This window comes from Polyodon spathula, chromosome 3, assembly GCF_017654505.1.
Source record: "Polyodon spathula isolate WHYD16114869_AA chromosome 3, ASM1765450v1, whole genome shotgun sequence".
Classification (NCBI taxonomy): domain Eukaryota; kingdom Metazoa; phylum Chordata; class Actinopteri; order Acipenseriformes; family Polyodontidae; genus Polyodon; species Polyodon spathula.
The window spans coordinates 18,299,098-18,321,096 of record NC_054536.1 but is presented as its reverse complement, the minus strand read 5'-3'; the positions used below and the strand labels follow the sequence as shown (position 1 = coordinate 18,321,096).

The 21,999-nt window shown below is 40.8% G+C and overlaps 1 protein-coding gene across 6 annotated transcripts; it reads right to left on the bottom strand.

The window, feature by feature from the left end:
* Positions 1–2,691: 2,691 nt before the first annotated feature.
* eef1db (eukaryotic translation elongation factor 1 delta b (guanine nucleotide exchange protein)) lies at positions 2,692–19,681 on the bottom strand. 6 transcript variants are annotated; one of them, XM_041244571.1, is made up of 9 exons: positions 19,596–19,681; positions 12,413–12,551; positions 10,522–10,593; positions 8,657–8,728; positions 7,130–7,214; positions 5,709–5,824; positions 4,231–4,422; positions 3,086–3,280; positions 2,692–2,796 (listed from the first exon to the last, which is right to left on the bottom strand). In XM_041244571.1, the coding sequence occupies exons 2-9, from the start codon at positions 12,545–12,547 to the stop codon at positions 2,758–2,760; spliced, it is 906 nt and encodes a 301-aa protein (XP_041100505.1). In that variant the 5' UTR covers positions 12,548–12,551; positions 19,596–19,681; the 3' UTR covers positions 2,692–2,757. The 6 variants fall into 6 exon arrangements, with proteins under 6 accessions (XP_041100505.1, XP_041100500.1, XP_041100501.1 ...); XM_041244566.1 differs by lacking the exon at positions 19,596–19,681 and adding an exon at positions 14,447–15,741; XM_041244567.1 differs by lacking the exon at positions 19,596–19,681 and adding an exon at positions 14,447–15,741 and having other exon boundaries at positions 4,231–4,413.
* Between the last annotated feature and the right edge of the window lie 2,318 nt (positions 19,682–21,999).

Sequence of the window (21,999 nt, the reverse complement as noted above, 5' to 3'; positions counted from 1 at the left end):
AACGAGATATTTTGTGTTTGATAAGATAAGTTAAGGTATTGAGGAGTTGAGTGTATCAAAGTTCAAGTATATTTTCCTCTAGAGAAATTTTCACTTTTTGACGTGCCTACTGTGTTAACACTTTTTGTTTTTTTCGAATGGCTGAGGATGCAAATATAGCCTTCATCCATGTACTACTTATAATAACGATACAAGATACAGCTGTACCGTTGGTCTATTAATTTAACACCATATATTTGCCCATCTTTTGACAAACCGAGTTAATTAATAACAATAATAAATAACTGTCTCGTTGCATGTGAGGTCAGTAGCACTGTTCGGCTCTACGGTGGAAAAACAACTCAGGTGCGGTATGGCGCAGCGCGGTTAGGTTGTACAGTGGAAAAGAGAATTAGGGTTAGACATCATCTGCTCTAAAATCTTAAATTGAATAATATGTATACCGTCTATACACCACAGATGTAATTAGAAAAGTAAAACAAAAATAAATGTGTATGTATATTTGACCAAAATTTGAAAAACACTTGCATTGAAAAACTGGTAAAATGAAACACAATTACAAAACACACTTGAATGCTAATGGGCTCTAAACCGAAACTTTACCCTGACCGAATACCTTGTCAGGGTAAAAAGAATCAAAATAATAACAAACTCTAACCAAGTACAGACTCTGTGACCACAAAAATCTTGGAGTGCCAGAGGCTGTGTTGTCACTGAGCTGGGAGAGGTGGAGACAGATGCACTGTTATCTTGATCCAAATACAATGAAATAAGGGACAAATATTTCCCTAAATTCTCAAGTCAGGTGACCCAAGTCATACACCTGTCTAAGAAACTGCCACTCTTGCTAGGAGAGCAGGGGCAGTGACCTGAGGGACAGTGTAGACTTTTCACAGTGACTAGTGAACTCAGCTACTGGTCTTACTGGGGAAACAGAAGATGTACAAGGAGTTGTGTAATCACATTATTTTATTTATATAAAATATATATATATATTATATATATATATATCTATATATATATATGTGTACACAAGTGTGTGTTGTGTGTTCGTCTCACAAATATGACCCTGTGACAAGATTTATACATAACCTTAACTCCAAAAACAAACAAGTGAAGTGCCACACAATCTACAGGATGAGAGATGATGTGTTTAAATGCTTTGGCAATACAGGATCATCCCTGTCATGCTAATAAATCTTATTTGAATTTGAGAGACAGAGAGAGAACAATTAAAACTTAAATAATGTAGCCGATTTTAAAAGTGCATTCATTTCCTTATACACATTAGGTTTCATATGGTCTATCTTTAATGGCTGGTTTCACAGACCCCAATTATCATTCAGCATGGACTAACTATTAGTCCTGTATTGTTGGTAAAGTAATCCAAGAGTAGGAATAACCAGGGTCTATGAAACCAGCTGTAAAAATAAAGGGCATTGTTAACCACCAGTAAAACACCACAAATGCAGGCACATAAAAGCGTAAAGCCATATCTAGTTAATCAAGGTCTAAAGCATAATTTCTTCAGTATTCTTTATTATAGAATGCTGAGGATCTTTCAACCATTAATGTCAACCATACCATTTTATTTTTTTACTGTGCTGTAGTCGCTATCAGAAAAAAAAACAAAAACAAAAAACACACACACCATATCCAAGGTAACCCCATTCAACTGCAAAATCAGTTCAAAACATTTGGCATCGCAATCAGATACCTACCTCAGCCAAGTGCCTGAGCTGCAACATCACTGAGGATGCAGTTCACATAGTGGAGGCGGTCGCACCTGCGTGTGTCAACCTTCATTTTTCCCCCATATATCTGGAGAAGTGCTTATCTAATTGTGATGAACATGATGTAGCAGAAGATACTGGGGAGGATCCAATTGTAGGGATACATGGAGGCACCTGCCTGTACATCACTTACATTTTTATGTGCATCTTGAGAGCACAAGAAGTTATTAGACATACTGTAAATCCGTCATTAATACTTCATTTTCATACCAACGACTAACTTGCTTACCTAATTAAATCTAGATCTGAAATACCACTTATCTAATTTTCATAAAACCATTCATTGCCATTTCATACTACGTACTATTCTGTACCTACTTCAGCTTGGTAATACTGATAGCTCCCATTCTGAGTTTACCTCCGTGGTGAGGGATGGATATTTTCGTACTTGTTTTTGCACTGCAACTTAATTAGGCAACACTTCAAACTATATTAAAGAATAAAACAAACTAAAATAATTTAAAATACATGTTTTACTTCTTAGTTTGAAATCATTAATAGTAGCAAAATTAAAATCTGTATTTATTTCAGCACATCTCAAAAGTGAATGTATGCTTCCTTACTAAATTATGCAATAGTCCCTTTTAAAACAAGTCATTTTAGTGGGATAGACAGGACTTGTTTCTTTTATGTATGTTCTAACCACTAGACCACTGTCTCCCTCAGAGTCCCTCAGCTCCAACCCCATGGCCACTTCTTCCCTCCCAGTCTCTCGGGTCCAACCACATGACCACACTGCCTCCCTCCCAGTCCCTCAGCTGTAACCACTAGACAATGCTGTGTCCTTCCCTCCCAGTCTCTCAGCACTAGAGACCACACTGCCTCCCAGTCCTCCATCCTGGATTTTCAGACACTAGGACTCCAAATAAAACCACAATGAAACACACAAACATAAGGCTCTTGTGCTCAAATACTGAACCATTTATTAGTGACAGTTTCCTAGGCAATTACAGTATATGGCTTTTTAGATCTTGTTGAAAGCAGCAACGTCGACACTCTGCACCTGAAAAAAAAAAAAAAAAAAAAAAATTATATATATATAAAAAATAAAATAAAACGCAGATATGAGCACAGAGAGAAGGCACCAGTTACATATGGGGGGGGGGGGGCGACGAAAAATTACTCAGAATTGCTCAGAACAAATTACCTACATCTGACGCTTGTGGTCAAGTCTTACAACAGCCAACCATGTGCAAGCAAATTTTTCTAAACTGCCAGGTAAACAGTGTGGCTCTTCTAAAAGGCTGGGCAGCTCTGCACCAGGGTATGTATTGAGAGAGACAGACACTTACGAGGTCCTCGAACTTGGTGATCTCCTCTTCCAGCATGTCTGTGCCAACCTTGTCGTCCTCCACCACGCACTGGATCTGCAGCTTCTTGATGCCGTACCCTACTGGGACCAGCTTAGAGGAGCCCCACAAGAGACCGTCCGCCTGCACCGAGCGCACACACTCCTCCATCTTCACCATGTCTGTCTCGTCATCCCACTGATGAGACGGGGGGAGGAGGAGAAGAAGAGAGAAATAAAACAAACAATCTCAGTAAAATTACTCTGTAGCATCATTTAAAAAAATAAATACATAATGGATTACAATTTCTATAAAACAAAATCAAATTGGATTACTTCCCAAGAACAGAATGACTGGCCAAATCTTCCCTTACAGGAACTGATTTATGTGAGCGATAGTACCACTGATGAAGGCTCTACCGTGTGATAAATGACCGCAACTGGAGTTCTGCGCCCCGAGCCGAAGGCGCTAACGAAAGTCAAGTTCATATGTAACACAGTAGAGCCTTTGAGAGGGCTCTATCGATATTAAAAAAATTATTAATTTAATTATTTTTCTTTTTTTAAAAACTTAGGATTTACCTTCAACATGTAATATTTCAGAGTAACCTTCCACTGAGGAAAATAGTACTATATATACACATGTACTTACAAAAGAAAAACACGTGTAAAGAAAAATACAATATTTTAATAACTCAAATATTTTATTTATTGATTAATTGATTTTGTCGTGTTATTTTAGGGTTTCAGCTTTATTGTAATTGATCTGGACACTTCCAGAGAAAATTGAATAGCTTTACTACTCAATGCAAGCATTTTCAACAGGGAAAATCACAGCAAATGTGTGTGTGTCAATCATACGCAATACTTTCCTATTGTTGACTTAATACCAGTATCTCCGCCCCATCAATCATGGTGTGTCGTCAGCTCAGCTGGTCAGAAACGACAAACTGAAAGTGGCGAAACCTCACTAACACGTTTCATGGTATTCCAATGAAGAACCCCAGTGAAATGCTCAAAGTTCAATGATTTACTACAGTTATTTTGCGAGCCCAAGAGCAAGCCTACTGATAACCCTACGCGGTGACAACACCTCAACACAGAACCCAGGAGAGAGACAGGAAGGCGGGAGGAATGAGCAGGATGTACCGGCTTGACGTCAAGCAGGATGGAGGACTTGGCAATGAGGGCAGGCTTCTTTGCCTTCTTGGCTGCGTACTGCTGCAGTCTCTCCTCCCTGATCCGAGCTGCCTCAGCATCCTCCTCTTCGTCACTGCCAAACAGGTCGATGTCATCATCATCATCTTCCACCTCCTCCTTTTTCACCTCCACCTGCAGGGACTGACAAGTCATTTCATACTGGCACTGAAAACACACAGCTGGAATTCAAGCACCTGTAATAATGCTTTCAGAAATCTTACCATTCACTACATAGGTCTCAAATGTGCAGTTTCAAAATAAAGCTTTCCTTGCCTTACAGGAAATATACTGAGCATCAAAAGAAACTTATAGCACATTTATTTTTTAAAACAAATAAGGCATATAAAACAAATAAGGCAAATGATGGACGTCGACAAAATGTTTTTGGTTTCTTTTTAAAATCACTCGATCATTCATCCTTGACGATGACACGCTTCAGTGACTATGACTGAAGCATATGCACTTAATCACCTAATTAGTGAGACAGCTGATTGGACACTGGATATATAGAGTGATTTCAGCTGTTGATTTGCAAGCTTGAATAAAACACAATAAAAAGATTTAAAAAAAAAAAAAAATTAAAAATAACGAAAAAAAAACAAACTATGTGGCGTTTGTCAAAAGAGCAGTGCCTTTGTGCAATCGGCATGTTGGAGGCTGGACTAGGGCAGCATACTGTGGCTCGCCATCTTGGGTGCTCACAGCCAGCAATTTCAAACCTGGCTAGATGATATAACCAGACACACTCTGTTAATGACAGGCCACGAACTGGGAGACCAAGAGTCACAACACCTGCCTAAGATCAACAGATCATTTTGCAGCATTTTTGTGATGTCAGTTGTTAATCAACATAATAAAAAAAGTCACTGCACCTGCTCTAAAAGAGAGTTTGTCATTTTTCAAATCACATCTAGAGAATTTTATCCAAATATAAAAGTCATACATTGCTTTTGATGCTCAGCATGTTAATGCTTTAGTTCCTAGGTCAGTTCACTCAAGCACTGTCTCCAGGAGTCTTACACTAGCCCTGCTGTAGCCAGTTGTCGGTTTCAGAACTACCTTCAATGAATTATAACATTTAAATGCTCAGAAGCCTGGAGTCTGATGTTCAGTAAACCGCCCATCCCTTACAGCTGCATGAACAACTCTCATCTGGTGAGATTGGAATTCGGAGCAGATCTACCAGGGGCTTGATTGTTCAAACTCCTGGCATCTGGTCATTTCAAGAACATACCTATACCAGGGACATTCTGAAACCCAGGACTCTGTAAAGCAAGCTTAGTGCGAGTTCGTCTGTCTGCGTGACTGACTCTCTCATTTCAAGAATATAGCCAAACAAGGGGAGTTTTGAAAGCCTGCAGGACTGGGTGCACCAGGGCTGGTATGTTTCAAGCCCTAGGGATGTAACGCAGATAGCGAGAGCCTACCTTGGTGCAGGGTGCTGCTGCTGCTGCAAGGGTAGGTCTGCCCCCTGCTGGTGATTTCTCCAGCTGTGACACGCGAGTTTCCAGCTTTGAGATGGCCAGTCTCAGGTCTTCCACCACTGCAAGGAAAAAGATCATTTCGCACTGAAATGACTCTTCCACCTCTTGATATAAACAATGTATGTTTTATTTAAATTAAGGCTGTAAAAGGTATAAAATGGTAAACCAATATAAAAAACTTAAATGGCTATAGAATTTTACTACAACTTTTAACGGAATGTATATTGCACAAGTTAATTCATTTACAGGATCAGGACACATAGTAAAAGAGTTTAAATTACTGGATGAAAAAAAAAAAAGTCAAATTTGAAAAGTACTGAATATTACCAAAAATAAAAATTATTTTCTCATGTTGATTTACATTGACAATGTGTCTGGATAGTTTAAAACTGAAAACCACCTACAGAAAAGGCTTAAAACGTTTAATCTTACATATTTACAGCCAGCACTGCACACGGCAGAAGACTACTAAAGTACAGGGTGATTCAAAAGTAAGTTTACCACACTTACTTTTTAACTACCCCGTATATCAGCTATATCAACACTTGCTCGGGCAGCTACTGTAAAACACCCGCTGAATTTCTAACATGCATCACAAAACCGGTCTTGAGCATGCATACTTGCTAAACTTATGTTTTTGAGTCTGTGTGCTTTCCAAATCTAAGAGTTTTTCCAATCCAGGTTTTATTATGAGCTTGATTACCCCCAGCGTATAGGTACCAAGCTCAGGGTGGGTTTTACCAAACTCTAGTAAAACCAGGAAACTGCTATGCAATGAGAATACTGTTTCCATCCTTGCGGTCATGATTTGCGGTGTTCCAGAAACTCCTGTGGTCATTTGCAAGGATTGTCCGCAGGAGATCCCAAGAGGCAAGTCCACGCAAGTTACATTCCATATTACAAATTAGTTATCTAACAATATAGTGCCCATTCACAGAACAATTGCAAAACACAAGTGCACTTCAGTGTAACAATAGCATGTGGTTTTCAAACAAGTTCTTAAAAAAAATAATAAATCGAGATTTAAATAGATGGCAGGGATTAAAATAAGACTATCATTGCATAGCAGTGGTTTTACCACAAGTTTAAGCTTGTTATCTATATACTGTAGCTAATCAAACTCTTAGCAAAATCAGGAATGGGTGAAACTGCTATGAAACTGAAATCTTATTTCCATCCCTTTTATGATTGATAGAGATGTTTTTAATGCAGTTGGATGATCAGGCCAAGACTGCCCTGTGTCTAAGAGAGAATCACATTCAGTTTTTGCTTCAAGAACACAAGTGCTATGACGTAGGGACCTTTGAGTAAAACAGTATGTGCTGATTTAGACAGAAAGGGACTATTGAAGTTTAGACTATTACCGCTGTACAGACTGCGGTTCTCCAGCTCCAGGCTGCTGATCCGGGACACCAGCTCGCTCTGTTCTCCAGCGGTACACCCAGCACTCTGCAACACAAAACATTCAAGAGTAAGAAACTCATGCTAGCCCTGCTGCACCCAGTCCTGGGTTTCAGAACTCTCAATGAAGTCTTATGGAAATGATCAGGAGCCAGCATGGAAATAAACTGAACTTGTGAAATAGAGGGAGTGCTATTATGAGCATACCTTCTGTTCTCATACCCAAGCATGGCAGGGGAAAGAGGAAGAGCATACAAACAGCAGCTCCACAGTGATGGAGACCACTTGCCTTGCTTTACAAGAAGTATGTTAATGCTTTAGTTCCAGGGGCTCACAAAACACTAAGAAACAACTCCTGGTGAAATTTGTTGTATAAAATTGGAAGATTTCGTGGGGTTCCAGTGATGAACCGCAGTCAAATACATTACCCTAAAAAGTCTATTACGGTATATTGTGAGCCTCTGAAAACTAAACGCTGAAAAAGAAGCCTTATGAAAAGCACAGAGAAAGGAAGCAGGGAGCAGAACAGGTACATGGCAGTGGGTCTCTTGGGCCAGCCTGGTAATCACCATGGTTTGCTCTTGGCAAAAAAAGATCAGGCTTCCCCGAGCTTTAGAATGGCTTCCTGTACTTTTACCTCTGTCTCCTCAAGACTTCTTGAACCTCTAACAAGAAACCCAAGCAAAGTTTCATATTACTTTATTATTAAACTATATACTTCCTCAAACTCTGAATAAACTTGAATAAATAACTGAATAGTGAGCTCTAATTTTACTGTCTGGCTACTGTCCTGGGTCCTCCACAGAATCAGGTAGGGCCACTGTTTATCCCGATCACATCACTAACATGGCACAGACTCCACAAGGTGTTGGAAGGGACTGGGGTATACCAGAACAGGCCCCTGCCAGGGCGATGCCAAATCCTGTAGACAGGTCCTAATAAAAAGCATCCAGACAGGATCTCCTTTCTTCAATGTAGGGCTAAAACAACTAGACTATTACAGTCTACAGCGATCAATAGCCTCCCTGTGGGGGTGTGGTAGAATAATAACTTGAGCTCACAACACAAATGAATTCCAGCATGCGTTCTAAAAAAAAAAAAAAAACAACGGCATCAAAGGTTCAAGCAGTTTGGTACAAAATCGTCTCCATACTAACTACCTTGAGCCTGGAATCAGTTTCCTGCAAACCTCAAAACTAGACTTTGTATCCACTTTGAATACCAGGCGTGTTTTGTATGTTGTAGCTGCTGAGATGTAGACTGACCTGATCCGTTTGTGTGACACAGAACTATAACCTGTGTTTGTTTTTTTTTTTTTAATACAATGCATTTAAATTCTAAATTCTGCTGCTGCTTCTGTAGAGTTGCTGATTGATTTAACTGAAAGTCCCTGGTAAATGAGGCTCCGGTCTTGAAGGGTTTTCACCTGGTTTAATAAATAATGAAATTACATGGAAAACAGCATGCTAAAAGGGAGAAAGGGCACTTACAGACCGAGCAGAGTGGCGGGGGTGCTTTGCAGAGACAGAGGGGGTTCCAGTGGGGTGTAAGGTGGTCTTCAGCTGGAAAGTGGACGGGGGCGAGGGGGGGTGGAGGTGTAAGAGTTGCTTAAAAGCCAATGACAGCAAAAGAAAAAGACAAAAAGCCGCAGAACCAGGAGAGGCAAACTACATGCACCACAGAACAGTAACCGCATGCAGATTGAAGGTTACATATTACATTTAAAAAAAGAAATCCCCCTTCCCCCAAAATAAACCAAATCACACCTGTCCATTATTGCAAGAAGAGATGCATGGCTGAATCTTAAGAAAAGCAAACAAACAAAGCACTGCTCTTGTGCCTCTCCCTTGAGCATTTAGATGTTCCACTCAAAGCAAGGCACACACTGTGCTATCACACACACACCACAGCACTGGGGTGCAAATTCATCAGTGCTACCAAGCAATCATTCAGCCTCCTAAAATCAACACACAAGTTTAAGTGACTAGTCACCACAATACTGATTCAACAGATAAATAAAATGACATTCCGCCAAATCTGAAATCAGTTTCCCCATCTCACAGCAGAGGAATAAAGCAAGCAGGCAACAAACAAACACAGCTCAGACACACACACAGGTGATAAGCTTCTAAAACTATCCTGGGAGCCGTAAACTGATGACAATGGTTTTAGTGGGACAGTAAATTGCAATCAATACTACAACCAGGCTGAAAACTCACTAACTCAACTACCCAAAGTCATATTTACATAATGGCACATGAGTCCCTTATTTAATTTTCAAGACACGCCTTTGTTTAATTCCAGTACATTTTGTGATCAGAAGGGACATCGCTAGGAATGGAGGAGTGGGACTCTACGCACACTGTATGCATGAGTGAGTAATGCAGAGTTACAAGCTCATTCTCGCCCGAGGCAAATTAAATCTAATGAGGACTAGCTGATGTCTGTGTCTCAGTAGTCCTCTGGGCAAGTACTTAACAAATTTACACATATACTCTCACGTTCAGTCTTGCGTTAAAAAAAAAAAAAAAAAAAAAATGCAGGGAAGTCAACCTTTTAACGGGGTGCACACTGGTGAATAAGCATTCACAAATAATGCTTAGAAAACAGTCACTCGGAACTGAAATCTCCCTTCATCTCCTCTGCAATGCATCTGTTGAAGTGTAAATTCATTTTACAAAAACGTTGAGATTTACACTGGTTACGACCCTGACTGAAGATGTCATTAGCAAAGGGGACGGTTGTATTTAAGAGGTCAAATAGGTCACGTTTTACTAAACATTAAACAAGCAATTACCATAATGAACATTACTGTAGTATGTTGATTAAAAAATAATAACACAATATATTCATAATAGTTAAGTTCTTATTTATAAACCAACACGTTTAGGACTCTGTCTGTAGCTTGCTTTTGTTTACGTTACCGTCAGCATATTTTAAGTGCTTCAAAGCTGAAATTACTTTTTTTAAAAACACACTTCTTATACCAATACAGTACTGGTGAGTGATAATCAGTTCATTTGAAAACTAGGCTTTAAAATCACTGATAATAGGCGCACAGGCGGAGATTCAGGGAGTGCGCTGGGGCTCAAGCACCAGTGGGGGAAAATAAGGTCTCGCACAAGCCCAATAAAATTAAACTAAAAATCAGTTCCTTCTGCTCTACTGGAACTGATTAGGAGTGCTAGAATTGTGAAAGTGTGGGCCGTGGACGTCCACAGAGCAGAACATGTGTGCGAGGAGTGTTTCAGTGGGTCACGCTTCATGCACGGAGGTATGAGAATGAGGGGGAGGGGTGTGAATGACAAGGACAGATGGGGGAGAGCCTGCTAGGGTGAGAGAGCACAGTACTCACTCCGGCTAACGATTTCTGGATATTCTCCCTGGCTCTGGCAATGTCTTGCAGGATTGTATTTGCTCCGTTCTCCTGCGGGGGGGTGAGGGAAGAGGGGCAGAAAGAAGGAAGTCAAACACAACCAGGCAAATGACTCTGCAGAACAAACCAGTCACGCTACTGCTGCAGAGTCCCTACCAGGGCCTGCACAGAGACTCCATTCACTCCACTGTAGGGCCTACAAACCCAGGCCCTGCTCTACCCAATACAACGCAGCAAACACGTATTAACCATGCCAACGGGTCACAGTTTCCAAATCAGGATGTCCAGTGGTCAAGCTGAAGGACTTCCTCAGCTCAGCTGCTACAAACTTGAACTTCACACACAATTAAACATCATGCTCCTTCAGCCCAGACTCTTTCCAGATGCAGTATGGTATTTTAATATATGACCATAAAACAACAAATTAATAAATAGCAACAGAATTAAAAGGCCAACAACCTTTTGTAAAAAGCCATGGTTTATCTTCAGCATTAAGAGCTTTGCTCATTTAAAAAACAAAAAAATAAATAAAAACACAACAGCACAAAAGAGAACGGTCAAGTTTTAGTTCTGCATAAAGCTATAGTTCTGAATCACAAAAACATTGAATTCACAGCTGGGCTGGCATTTTGACAGTAAACTGCATGCACTGTATCCAATAGTCATATGGGGATGTGTTGATTTTGCATTGCTTTAAATTCAGCAGCTGATCACAACAGAATTACATAAAGCAAGCGCACACAATAGAGTTCTGAAGGGCTGTGTCAGCTAGTTCACGGTGATAACAATGAAGCGGCTAATGACCGATTGTTTAAACATTGCAATGCGCTACAGCATCACTTAACTACGGTGTGCTGGTACAGGTGAATATCTGTCGTCTCATCATGCATGCACGGTACAGCAGTGAAGCCAGAAGAAAGGGAGGAAAGATGGGTCTCCAATAGAGCCTAGCCACCATACAGGAGAGAGACGAAGCTGAGCGGCTTAACACACAGGAGACAGACCCCAGTCATCGTGATTTTACATTTCAACAGCTGTATTCATTTCAGACAAAATTAAGTCGTTTAAAATAAATGAAAGTAAAATTAAAATTACAAAAGTGGAAGACGTGCAAAGCAATGTTTATATAAGATTTCACATGCCAAAACACCACCAAGATTGTCAGACATTTTCACTGTACTATATGTAGCAAGCAACCACGTTGGCCAGGCACTGGCAGCACGAACATAGCACAGCAGGTATGTCTGCTTCCCCTTTGGCAAAATAGGCAAACCAGAAAAAAAAAAGAAACAAAAATAATAAAATGACAGTGAAAGCTGAAACAAAACAGACTGGCAATTAAACTTTACCTGAAATGTACTGCAGTTGTACAGGTGGCACAGTTTATTGTACCTCATCATAGAACACCAACCATTAAGAGTGAGTCAGTGGAATTGCACTGCTACGGTATTGACCGATTTACATTTATTGATTTTATAATTGTTAGTTTCTTTTCACAATGCACCGCATCCTAAATGTGGATGAGTACAACCATGAATATGGAAAGGACTTAATAAATAGATCAGACTGTATAAACACTACAGCTGACCTCCATCTTAGACAATGATTAAGTTTAAAAAAGTTTTAACTAGGGATGCAATAGGGAGTTTAAATGTTTTCCCAATGAAAGATATGCATGTCAGAATAAGTCAGCTGTAGTGTTTATACAGTAGAATGTGTGCAGTGTAAGCTTATTTAAATCTGTCTCATGTACACCTCGGGGAGGAAGCTAAACACAATCTACCACCGCTGGTTTAAACTCTGAACTCGGAGAATCCCTCGCTGGGTCGTTCCCCCCCTGCCCTCTTCTCCCTGGTGTCCTGAGGCATACCTGTGCAGTCTGAGTGCGGCCCGCAGGGGTGGCGGAGATGGGTCCGTTCAGCTGCTCGTAGTACCGTCTCTCGGCATCGTCGTACCGGTACTTGTCGAACCAGATGTTCTCCTGGGCCAGGTGTTCTGCGCTCATGGTGCTGCCCAGGTTCAAGAGGAGAGCACAGTTAGCAGCGCTCTGCAGTTCAACACACATCTCCCAGGACAATACTCCTTTAAAAGGTGTAGTCTCACAGGCACATTACAGTCCAATAAACTAGATCACAGTTGGATCCCATTTATTTGGCGAGCAATGCATCCAATTAATTAAAATATCAACAAGCTAAAAGGTGTCACTGCTAGCCAAGTGCACCAACCAGAGTGAACTTACATGGCATGCCTTCAAAAGAAACTGGAGGAGTCTGAGCTTGCTCAGAGTTAGGCAATGACACAGGATGAACTTGGAAGGTCTGTTTCACATGGAAAGTTGCTTTGAAGAAAGACACCTTTAAGCTAAGGGGGCCCTGGAACAACAAAGCTGTGTATTCTAAATCACAAAGCCACTCATCAAAAGCACCAGACTCTAGGACATTCCAATGCATCTTATTTTAAGTCGTCTTATGCTACATTAACTACCGTACTGTGCTCTTTTCTTTTAAATTAAAATACAATCGGTAATAAAGTTAACAGGTACAGGTGACCCTGTCTCTCTTTTCATGTCACACTTTGCCTACCCAAAGTATTCACCCAGGACTGCACCCCTTTATGCCAACAGACCCTGGTACAGTAAGAAGTGCTCTGCTCTAATTTCAGATGAATCCCCAAGCATTTAATGGAAATAAAAAGTTGAACAATTCTAATGGGTGACTAGTTATGCTGTAGAATAAAAATAAAGTAAAGGATCATAGTTTTGGGCTCAGATCAGTGATGCATCTGTACTGCCCTGGATCGTAACCTAGTCAGATGTCAGAAGGGTCAGACTGGCTATTATAAGAGCCCCCAACCAAACAGCAGCTGTCCTCTAAGCAGAGGAAACAGAGATCTTGCCTGCTTTGCAGGTATTAAAGACTTAGAAAAGGTCTAATTCAACAGGCTAAACAATCTCAACTTTTTCATTTTCCAAAACCTTAAAAAGGAAAAAGTTCTATTGAAAGTTCTATTGAAATAAAATCCTATTAAAATATTCTATATATAGTTATTAAATCAGAATCTCTCTGGTGTTGTGGCAACAGGTCACAGCTATGCTATACAGTGCTCACTTAATATTTCAGTTAGGCCATGCTGACAGTACATTGTAGAAGCACTATTTTACTGTACAAGGAAGGGCCATTCACCAAGTCTGATAGTGAAATAGAGAGCTGCATTACACTGTTAAATACAAACAGAATGGGTTTTGCTCCAGTGCAGACAAACAATTTAAATAACCTCCTCTCCTCCCCACCTAACATTGACTGTTCTGTTCTACTCTAAAAGCCAACAGAGACAGAAAAAAACTCCAACACATCAGATTAGAGCAGCCTGCCTCAGCGGTTTGTTTTATATCTGCTGCTTTCCCCTCTAGATGGTGGAGCACCAGGGTTTGAAAGTCGCACCAGCTCTGCTGCACCCAGTCTTGGGTTTCAGAGCCCCCCTTGTTTAAGTAAAACTACCAAAATGAAATGACCAGGTAGGTTGCCAGGAGTATGAACAATCAGGCATGAGAAAAATCAACAGGGGCCTGATTGCTCAAACTCCTGGCACCTGATTATTGAAATATTCTCTACTTAGGCTAATTACTTATGTGAATCAATACTCATTGAAGACACTGAGAAAGATTTAACTAAAGCGCAAGACTGTCTTAAGGAAAGCCTGTAAACCAAGACTTCCTTAATCTAGTGCAATACCAGGTATGTTTTAAAATGACAATAGGTTTGCCAAAACATAGACTTCTTTCAAAACTACACATCTGAAACCAGCATTGTGCCTGGGTGTGTATAGTATAGGAAATGAACAAAATTATGGTGTAAGATACAACCGTAGGAGAGCAAAAGGATTGAATGAACAGAAACTGTCCTACTTTGCTTGCTGCCTGGGTGCCGGAGCAGCCAGCCCTGGCATTGAGGTCTCCACAGTCAGTCTAGTGCTGGACCTGCTGGCTTGATCAGAGACTGCTTCGTAGTGCCTCTTCTCCGCGGCATCAAACAGGGGCTTGCTGAGCCACACACGTTCGCTGTCCTGATGCAGGAAGAACCGAACCGATGCCTTGGCAACGTGGCCATGGACAAAGAGAGACACAGATATCGCATTACTCTCTGCTTCTTTAGCCTTTAGAATGAGCCGTCCGTCATCATCTTCGGTCCCTTGCAAAATGCTGCCATTACTGTCAGCCACCATCGCAGAGAAACCAAACCCGCTATTACTCGCGGACCCCGATGCATGGTTGCATGCTCCGGCTTCCTTGCTGACCTTCTTGTTCCTCCTGTTCTTCCTCCCCTTCTGCATTGAGGCTGCAGGGGGAAAGCCATCGCAGAGGCGTTCATAGTAACTCTTCTCAGCCTGATCGTATATTGGCTTCTCCAGCCACACCCCAGAGGCCAGCTGTCGTAGGCAGCTGGGGATCTGGGGCATCCCGTTGATGGAATGGGTTGTGGGAGCGGGTAGAACCGGAGCAGTATTGTTTGACTGATCCAGGAAGGAAAGACCCGGCGTAGCAGGCGTTGGGGTAGCGGTCAGGTAACCCTCGTCATCCGGGATTTGCATGGCAGCAGGTGTTGGACCAGCTGTGAGGGGCGCAATAGCCAGAGAGGTTGGGGTGGAGCAAGGAAGCAATCTCTCCATGAAACTGCACTCTGCGTCATCAAAAGCAGGCTTGTTGACCCAGACGCAGTCCACTACATGGTGGCAGGCAACGACATCCCTGTTTCTGCAGTGTGCCACATTAGATTTTGCCTGGAGCTTAGGCTCCAGGGCCTTTGGAAGAGCAGAGTGGGAGCAATAATCCGCCAGCTTCTTCTGATAAGCACACTCTGCTTCCTCAAAACGGGATTTCTCAAACCAGATGGTTTCAGACATCATTGCAGTCAACGCCTGGCCAAGCCCGGCCTGCTGGCTCTTGATTTTAGGCGATCGTTTGCGTCTTCTTTGCTTCTTCTTGGTCGGCTCTCCGTTGAGGCTTTCTGGTGAAGATACCTGAACCTCCCAACCACTACTGGTGGTGAAGCTCTCCTCCTGCTTCTCGACCCTAGTTTTCTCTCCCCCCTCCAGCGAAGCAGACTTGGTGCATTCCTCATGGTAGCGACTCTCTGCCTCGTCGTGTTTGGGCTTGTCCATCCAAACAGTCTTCAGCAGGTAGGGGTGCGGCTGCATGTTCATCTTGTTCCAAAGCGTAGCATTAAGAGGAGACAAGCAGAGTGATATGGACTGGCTGCAGTAGCACTAGTATTACAATTCATTTTACTAGACATGCAGAGGAAAACACTGTAGATTTGATCCAGAAGTCTGGGCTCTCACCATCAAGAAAAAAAATCAATTAAAGACAATTTTTGCCTTCACAGTTGAAAGGTTGAAGTCGCGAGACATAGTTTCTAGGCTGCGTAATTAGCTTTCTACAGGGAATTATGCTTAAGACAAGTGTGAAAAAGGCATTATCCGAATTGTACTTGCTGCTCAACATTACATAACTTGCATAAAATTAGGGCATTAGTACATTTAGGAATGTAGTCCTAAAACCCCACTTCTGGATCAAACCCAATACATATTTTCCAACAGGGATGATGAATAAGAAAGCTTTTTGCAACAAAAAAGTATATGGAAGCAAAACACTAACACAGCCATTAAAATGATTAACCTTTTTTTGCTTACCAGTGACAAAGGGAACGTATGACACCCCAAAGCCAGATTTGACAGTATATGTCTGTGTATATTACAAACATGGCCAAAACCTTTGCATCACCCTACAGAATTCTCAGTTTGCTTCATAAAGTCGAATGAAACCTGCTGAATAACGTTATGTTAACATGTTGAATTACTTATCACTTTGTAGTTTTACCAAATACTTAACGAAAAAAAAAAGTCTAAAACAAAATCTAACATTAAATACTGTACTATTATTATGGCATCCGGTAAACTTTTGTGATATAATTTTGTAGTTTCTAAGAGTACATGATGTTAAATAAAAGATCTACAATTATCTTTATTTTCCAAATAAATAAAAAAATCCTCAAATCCAATCATTCTAGGTGATGCAAAACTTTTGGCCATAGCAGTATGTCTATGGCAGTACTGTATATATATGGTAGGCTGGCACTAGGGTGTGACACATTTAGCATTACAGTATGGTAACTCCTAGAACCAAATTAAACCTACTATTAATATCTGGAGCTATTCAAGGTTTGTGAAAACAGCCATTACTTTCTTTTGTTATAAGTATTATCATTTTTAGGGTTATTGGTATGGAGGGAAAAACTACCACCCCTTTCCTCCATTTATAAGCCAAACCACAGCTGGCCACTGAAAAAGAAAAAAAAATTCAATCCCACAGAAATAGAAAAGCAAATAAACAGGAAATGCAATTTAACAGAAATCATGATGACAATGTGACCAAAAAAAAAAAAACTAACAAATTAAATAGAAAGTGCACAAAAAATAAACACTACAACAAACAATACATACAGGGCATGCCTAAAGCTGCTTGGGTTAACATCCACACACAGTGGTTTCTCTAGCCGATGTAGAGTGCTGAATTTTGGTACTGGCATTGAAAAGGCCATGAAAACAAAGTATCCACTGATGATACCAATACCACATGGCCTAACACTAGATCAAACTGCACACAGGGGTGGGGGGTGGGGTGCATGCAGCTCTAGTATTATATTTGAGAACGTTGTTCTATTTGAGAAAGCAATTTCTTGAATTGTGAAAACATGCTTTGGCATATATAGACTACTGAATACATGTTGAGCTCTCCACAGAAATCAGGCAAGGGTCACTGGCGTTGACTGGGCACATTGACAATTCCAGGTTTAACAAGTGAAGAAACAGCTGCCTGGATTTGTCAGGATTGCTTTTCTCCACAGAGTCTAAGAAAAGCAGCAATCAACAGAAATCCAAGCAGCTGTTTCTTCACTTGTTTCACTTTGAATGATAAATGAGCTCAATCAACACCAGTTACCTTCACCTGATTGCAAACACCCCTTTTCTGTTAGGGGCTCCATCCAAATAAATCGACACATGCAGCACTCTGAAATACAATCACAGAGTCACACTATGCTGAATGGATGAGGGAGGCGTCTCAAACGCAGAGCTTTATAGCTACCCATAATGATATACATTACGGTTGTTAAGAACTCAGAGATTAGATATTTAGGCCATTTTCTAGAGCACTTAACTCCAGTCTGTAGCCTTCGATTTAACATCCAACTATAGGCTAGCGTTGGGAACCGTGAGGATTGGAATGGAGAAGCTCAGTACAACCCCACTGCTTGTACAGCTCAAATACCGGAGGCAGGGCTGGTGTTAAAATGCTGAACAGCAGTACTGCTGCAGAGGGGACACAGGCTGGGACTGGCAATGCAGTGCTCCCCCTTCATAACGCTGTAGTCGGGAGCTATAGTTATGTCTTCTAATGAGAATGAAATTCCTAGTGAAATTTATGGGGCAAATGGGAGCCACAAGCATGCCGCCTTCCAACATACAAAGTATAAAAGGGCTGCCTTCTAAAAGGGGAGCACTATTTTCTTTAGTTATTTTTAAGTTATGGTGCTGCTATACATATCAACTTTAAAAGAATGAAAAAATAAATAAAAAAGCAACCTAACTTTAAGCAATGTATGCATGCCTTTGTTTTGTCACAGTACTGCAAGTATAGCCGTAATTCAATTGTAATCCCAGCATAACAGGCAAAGGAAGGCTACCTTACAATTGTTAATTTGCTGAAACCTGACCTGGGCTCCTTTATTTCTGCATTACTATAGCCCAGTCCCTCATGACTACTACAGAAAGCTACTTCCACCTGTTCAACTGAGCAGTTATAGAAAAGCCTACATAAAGGTTATAATACTTACCTTTTCACCTTTTTTGTAAGCATTGAAAAGGGGAAAAGAGAAAACAGTGAGGTGAACACAAAAAGAAAATGAAGACCTTCACCTGACTGCAAGCACCCGATTTCAGCGGAGCGCTCAATCTGAATAATCGGACCATGCAGCACTATTAAAATATAATCACTGCAGCGAGTTATGATTTATCAAAGCCCCCTCCTCAGTCACAGTCTGGGCAGCTTTTATTAAAAAGTTGAAAAGAAAATAGTCAGAAGCAATTTTGCCAAAGTTTGAATTAAGAGCTCTCCTCAGCAATGGCAAAATGTAAACAGGAAAATAAAAATACATTAATTACTTCATTAAATTCGTCACAATGAATAGGTTAATTACGCGCGGTATTGAGAACTACTGTGAAGCGGCTCAGGTCAAACCCTCATTTTTGAGTGATTGTGGCAGCCTAAACCGATTTGTTTAAAAATGTGGGGTCCGTAAATTGACAGAATCCCTACAATACGGTACATCAAACCACAATCTGGGAATACTGCAGACCACAACAGATTTCTGTTATAATAAATAATTCACGTATCATGATGACGCGGCCATAAAATCTGAGAATACACAAAATGGATCTATAACCAAGGAAAAGTGCTCGATCAATAGACATAGTCAATGAAGAAGAAAGATAACCGATAATTTGCTATTTTAAATACTGGCTAAACCGTTTCGGTTTCTGCCTTCTTCAGATTTATCTATACCTCGCTGTTTTACCATGCTATCTATATATAGCAATAAATATATAACTGAAGGCAACGTGAGGGCCGGGACTTTTGCGACACTCCCTTGCGTACGGCTCTGGCACTCACCTTTATAAAAGCACACTGCATGAATCATTCATGACAAACTCTTATAAGCCGTATACAGCATGTCATTACAAATACCAAACAACGCATTTCACAATGCTAGACCGATCATTTTTCGGACGTATTTATTTCGTGGCAGTGTCCTCTTACGATCCTAACCGGACTACTCCTTACAGACGGCCCCTGGCTCCACGCACACCGCGTGAAGATATGACAGGCTAGTTTTGCCAGCGGCAATGGCAAACAAAAACATAGAAAATTAATTTGCCCACCCAACTGCTAGACCGGTTCTCCACGCACCCTAGTCCCATTTCGTTGTACTCACAATTACCTGTTTTTCAGGGTTTTCGGTGCCGAGAGTAAAGTGGTACAACTCGCCGTTTGCTAGCTGAAGAGGAAAGGAAAGAAATAGGGCCAACCAACTCACCTCATTCACGCACGGGGGAGCCCACAACTTCAAAAAATAATATTTCCCCGTATTTATCAAAATTTACCGACAAAGGCAGGATATCATATTAGTATCAAATTAATTATCTCGTTTCAAATGCATAGAGCCATGTATTTTGTTTACAGGTATGTTTATCTCCCCCCCCTCCCGAGTTGTTGGTACGTTCCATGCCGATGACAGCACGGCGTAGAGCCTCGCTATTTAAATGCGTACAATCCATGTACCAACCATTGCGTCAGGTATTCATTTGCAAATAAGTTATATAGAGTAGAGAAAAGATATGGTCAGACAAACTTGATAGTATTATGTTTCTATACGGAACAAAACATCTGTCATTGTTGTTTTTAGATCGTGTCTGTCTGTCGTTCTGTCTATCAAACATTACACGTTGAACAAGGTAGCCGTCTTGATATTGCACCATTTCACCAAACTTTGTCATACACGGCTAGCCTCCTGTAGGCATGTCTGTGCGTTTGTCTATAACCCGATAAACTCTCGATTTATCAAAAATACATGTAACATTTCAGGCGAGATTTTTACGGGACTATGAAGACCCTGTACTGGTTAATTATGCTTAAGAAGACCAACCCATTGCAATACGTGCGGGTTTAAATTACATTTTGCATTGCAAATGTTATGATGTTTTTAATTGTTGTATGACTTAACCTATGAAATATGGGGGTTTATTACCGTAATACACTATCATCTGTCTACAATTCCATGACTTTTCACAATATACACTGTTTATAATATGTAGTGTTCCTTTCAGACAAGCATATACATATTTTATAGGCTTAACTTGGGATGTTACTGTAGGGGGATGAGTCAATTTGTTTTTGCCCCAGTTGAGCCCTTTTAACATTTTTGTAGATCTCACTTTTTTATTGTACATGGCTGATGCCACATTGCCATCTGCACCATGGCATCAGTCTGTAAATCTGATCTCGTTCTCAGTATCAAACCTGGGTAGCTGTCTGTTCCATCTGCAGCCTGCAATCCAAGCTGTATGTTGAATTATTTTATATAATTGCTATTTATTAATTAATTTACCAATCATTGATATTTCCCTGGCTGTATGTTAACAGCCTTCATGTTTTTGAAAACCTGCCTCTCTTGGATCCTTTGCATTGAACGCTTGTTAGGCAACTTCAGGTCAACGCAAGCCAGAGAGATTGAGTTTGGCCAGCCTGCCACCCTAACTGACAGAAAGACAGACAGACTGGCAGACAGACAGAAACAGAGAGAGTCCCAACTGAACATGATTTTGTCTCGATCTGCGTCTGATGAAAAGTCTTTCTTACCTGACTGACTTTCAGGTAAGAAAATGTATCTGCAAATAGTTAAAACTCATTTAAGAGAATAATTGTAGGGCTGTACCAGTGAATGCAGAACATTCAAGAACTTTCAGTAGGTTTGTCATTAGCTCATTATCCACAGCCGTTATACAATTTTATTGGCTTCATCTCTGAAAAAAAAAACAAAGGTTTGCTCAATGAAATCCTAACAGCTTTGTTTAGTAGGGTCATTACATAATAGAGCTCCACAGAAAACACTTTTTGTTTAATTTTATTGTATTAAGTGCTGGTCTTGTAAACACAGCGAATGGATAGGACCAATGTCCCTGTAAGATTCAGAAAGACAATGTTCGGTCCTGAGACTAAACAGCTTGACATGTTTTAGACCTTGTGACAGAGAGCAAATGAATCAGAATCAACAATCTCCCTCCCGACCTGTGAGGGCGCTGTACAACAGGAACTGTGTACCTCGTACTGAATGGTTGGGCAGTTCATTCCAGGGTCAGTCAGAATGAATTATTATTTCATACGGTCAAGGCGACCATTTGCTAAGAAAATAAAGTCTTCAACTGTGAACTTTGAACTGTGTACTACGCACTGCCACACACACATTCACAGTCCTCCAGAGTAATTTGATGGTGCACCAATATCTCAAGCTGATTTTAGAAAAATGTACTGCTTGATTAATCCTGAACATGTCCCCATTTAAAAGTGCATGTCTCTTCGCTACATAGGTCTCAGACATCTATTTTTCAAAGAAACAACATGTATTTTTTTTTAAAAACAGGGTCTTTTGTATTACATTTAGTTAAAGAAAGTTTGTATTCCTTATTTCAGTTATACTTCCTGAGTTACCTCAGCATTGTCTTCTGGGTGTTGTTACTGGCTCAAAGCATGTCAGTCATTAGGGGAAGCAGCTGGTTGGTTTGTGACAGGAAAGATGGTGCTGAAGGGGTGGGGACAGTTTCACTCTCCAGGTGATCAAGGAAGTG

Bases quoted from the DNA above. Each gene is read 5' to 3' on its own strand.
- eef1db (XM_041244566.1), bottom strand. From the start codon at position 15,741: ATGAACATGCAGCCGCACCCCTACCTGCTGAAGACTGTTTGGATGGAC. The intron at 4,423-5,708 runs GTAGGCTCTCGC...ATGACTTGTCAG, and splicing joins CAGCAGCACCCTGCACCAAG to TCCCTGCAGGTGGAGGTGAA. The intron at 3,281-4,230 runs GTACATCCTGCT...CCGTCTCATCAG, and splicing joins TCCTGCTTGACGTCAAGCCG to TGGGATGACGAGACAGACAT.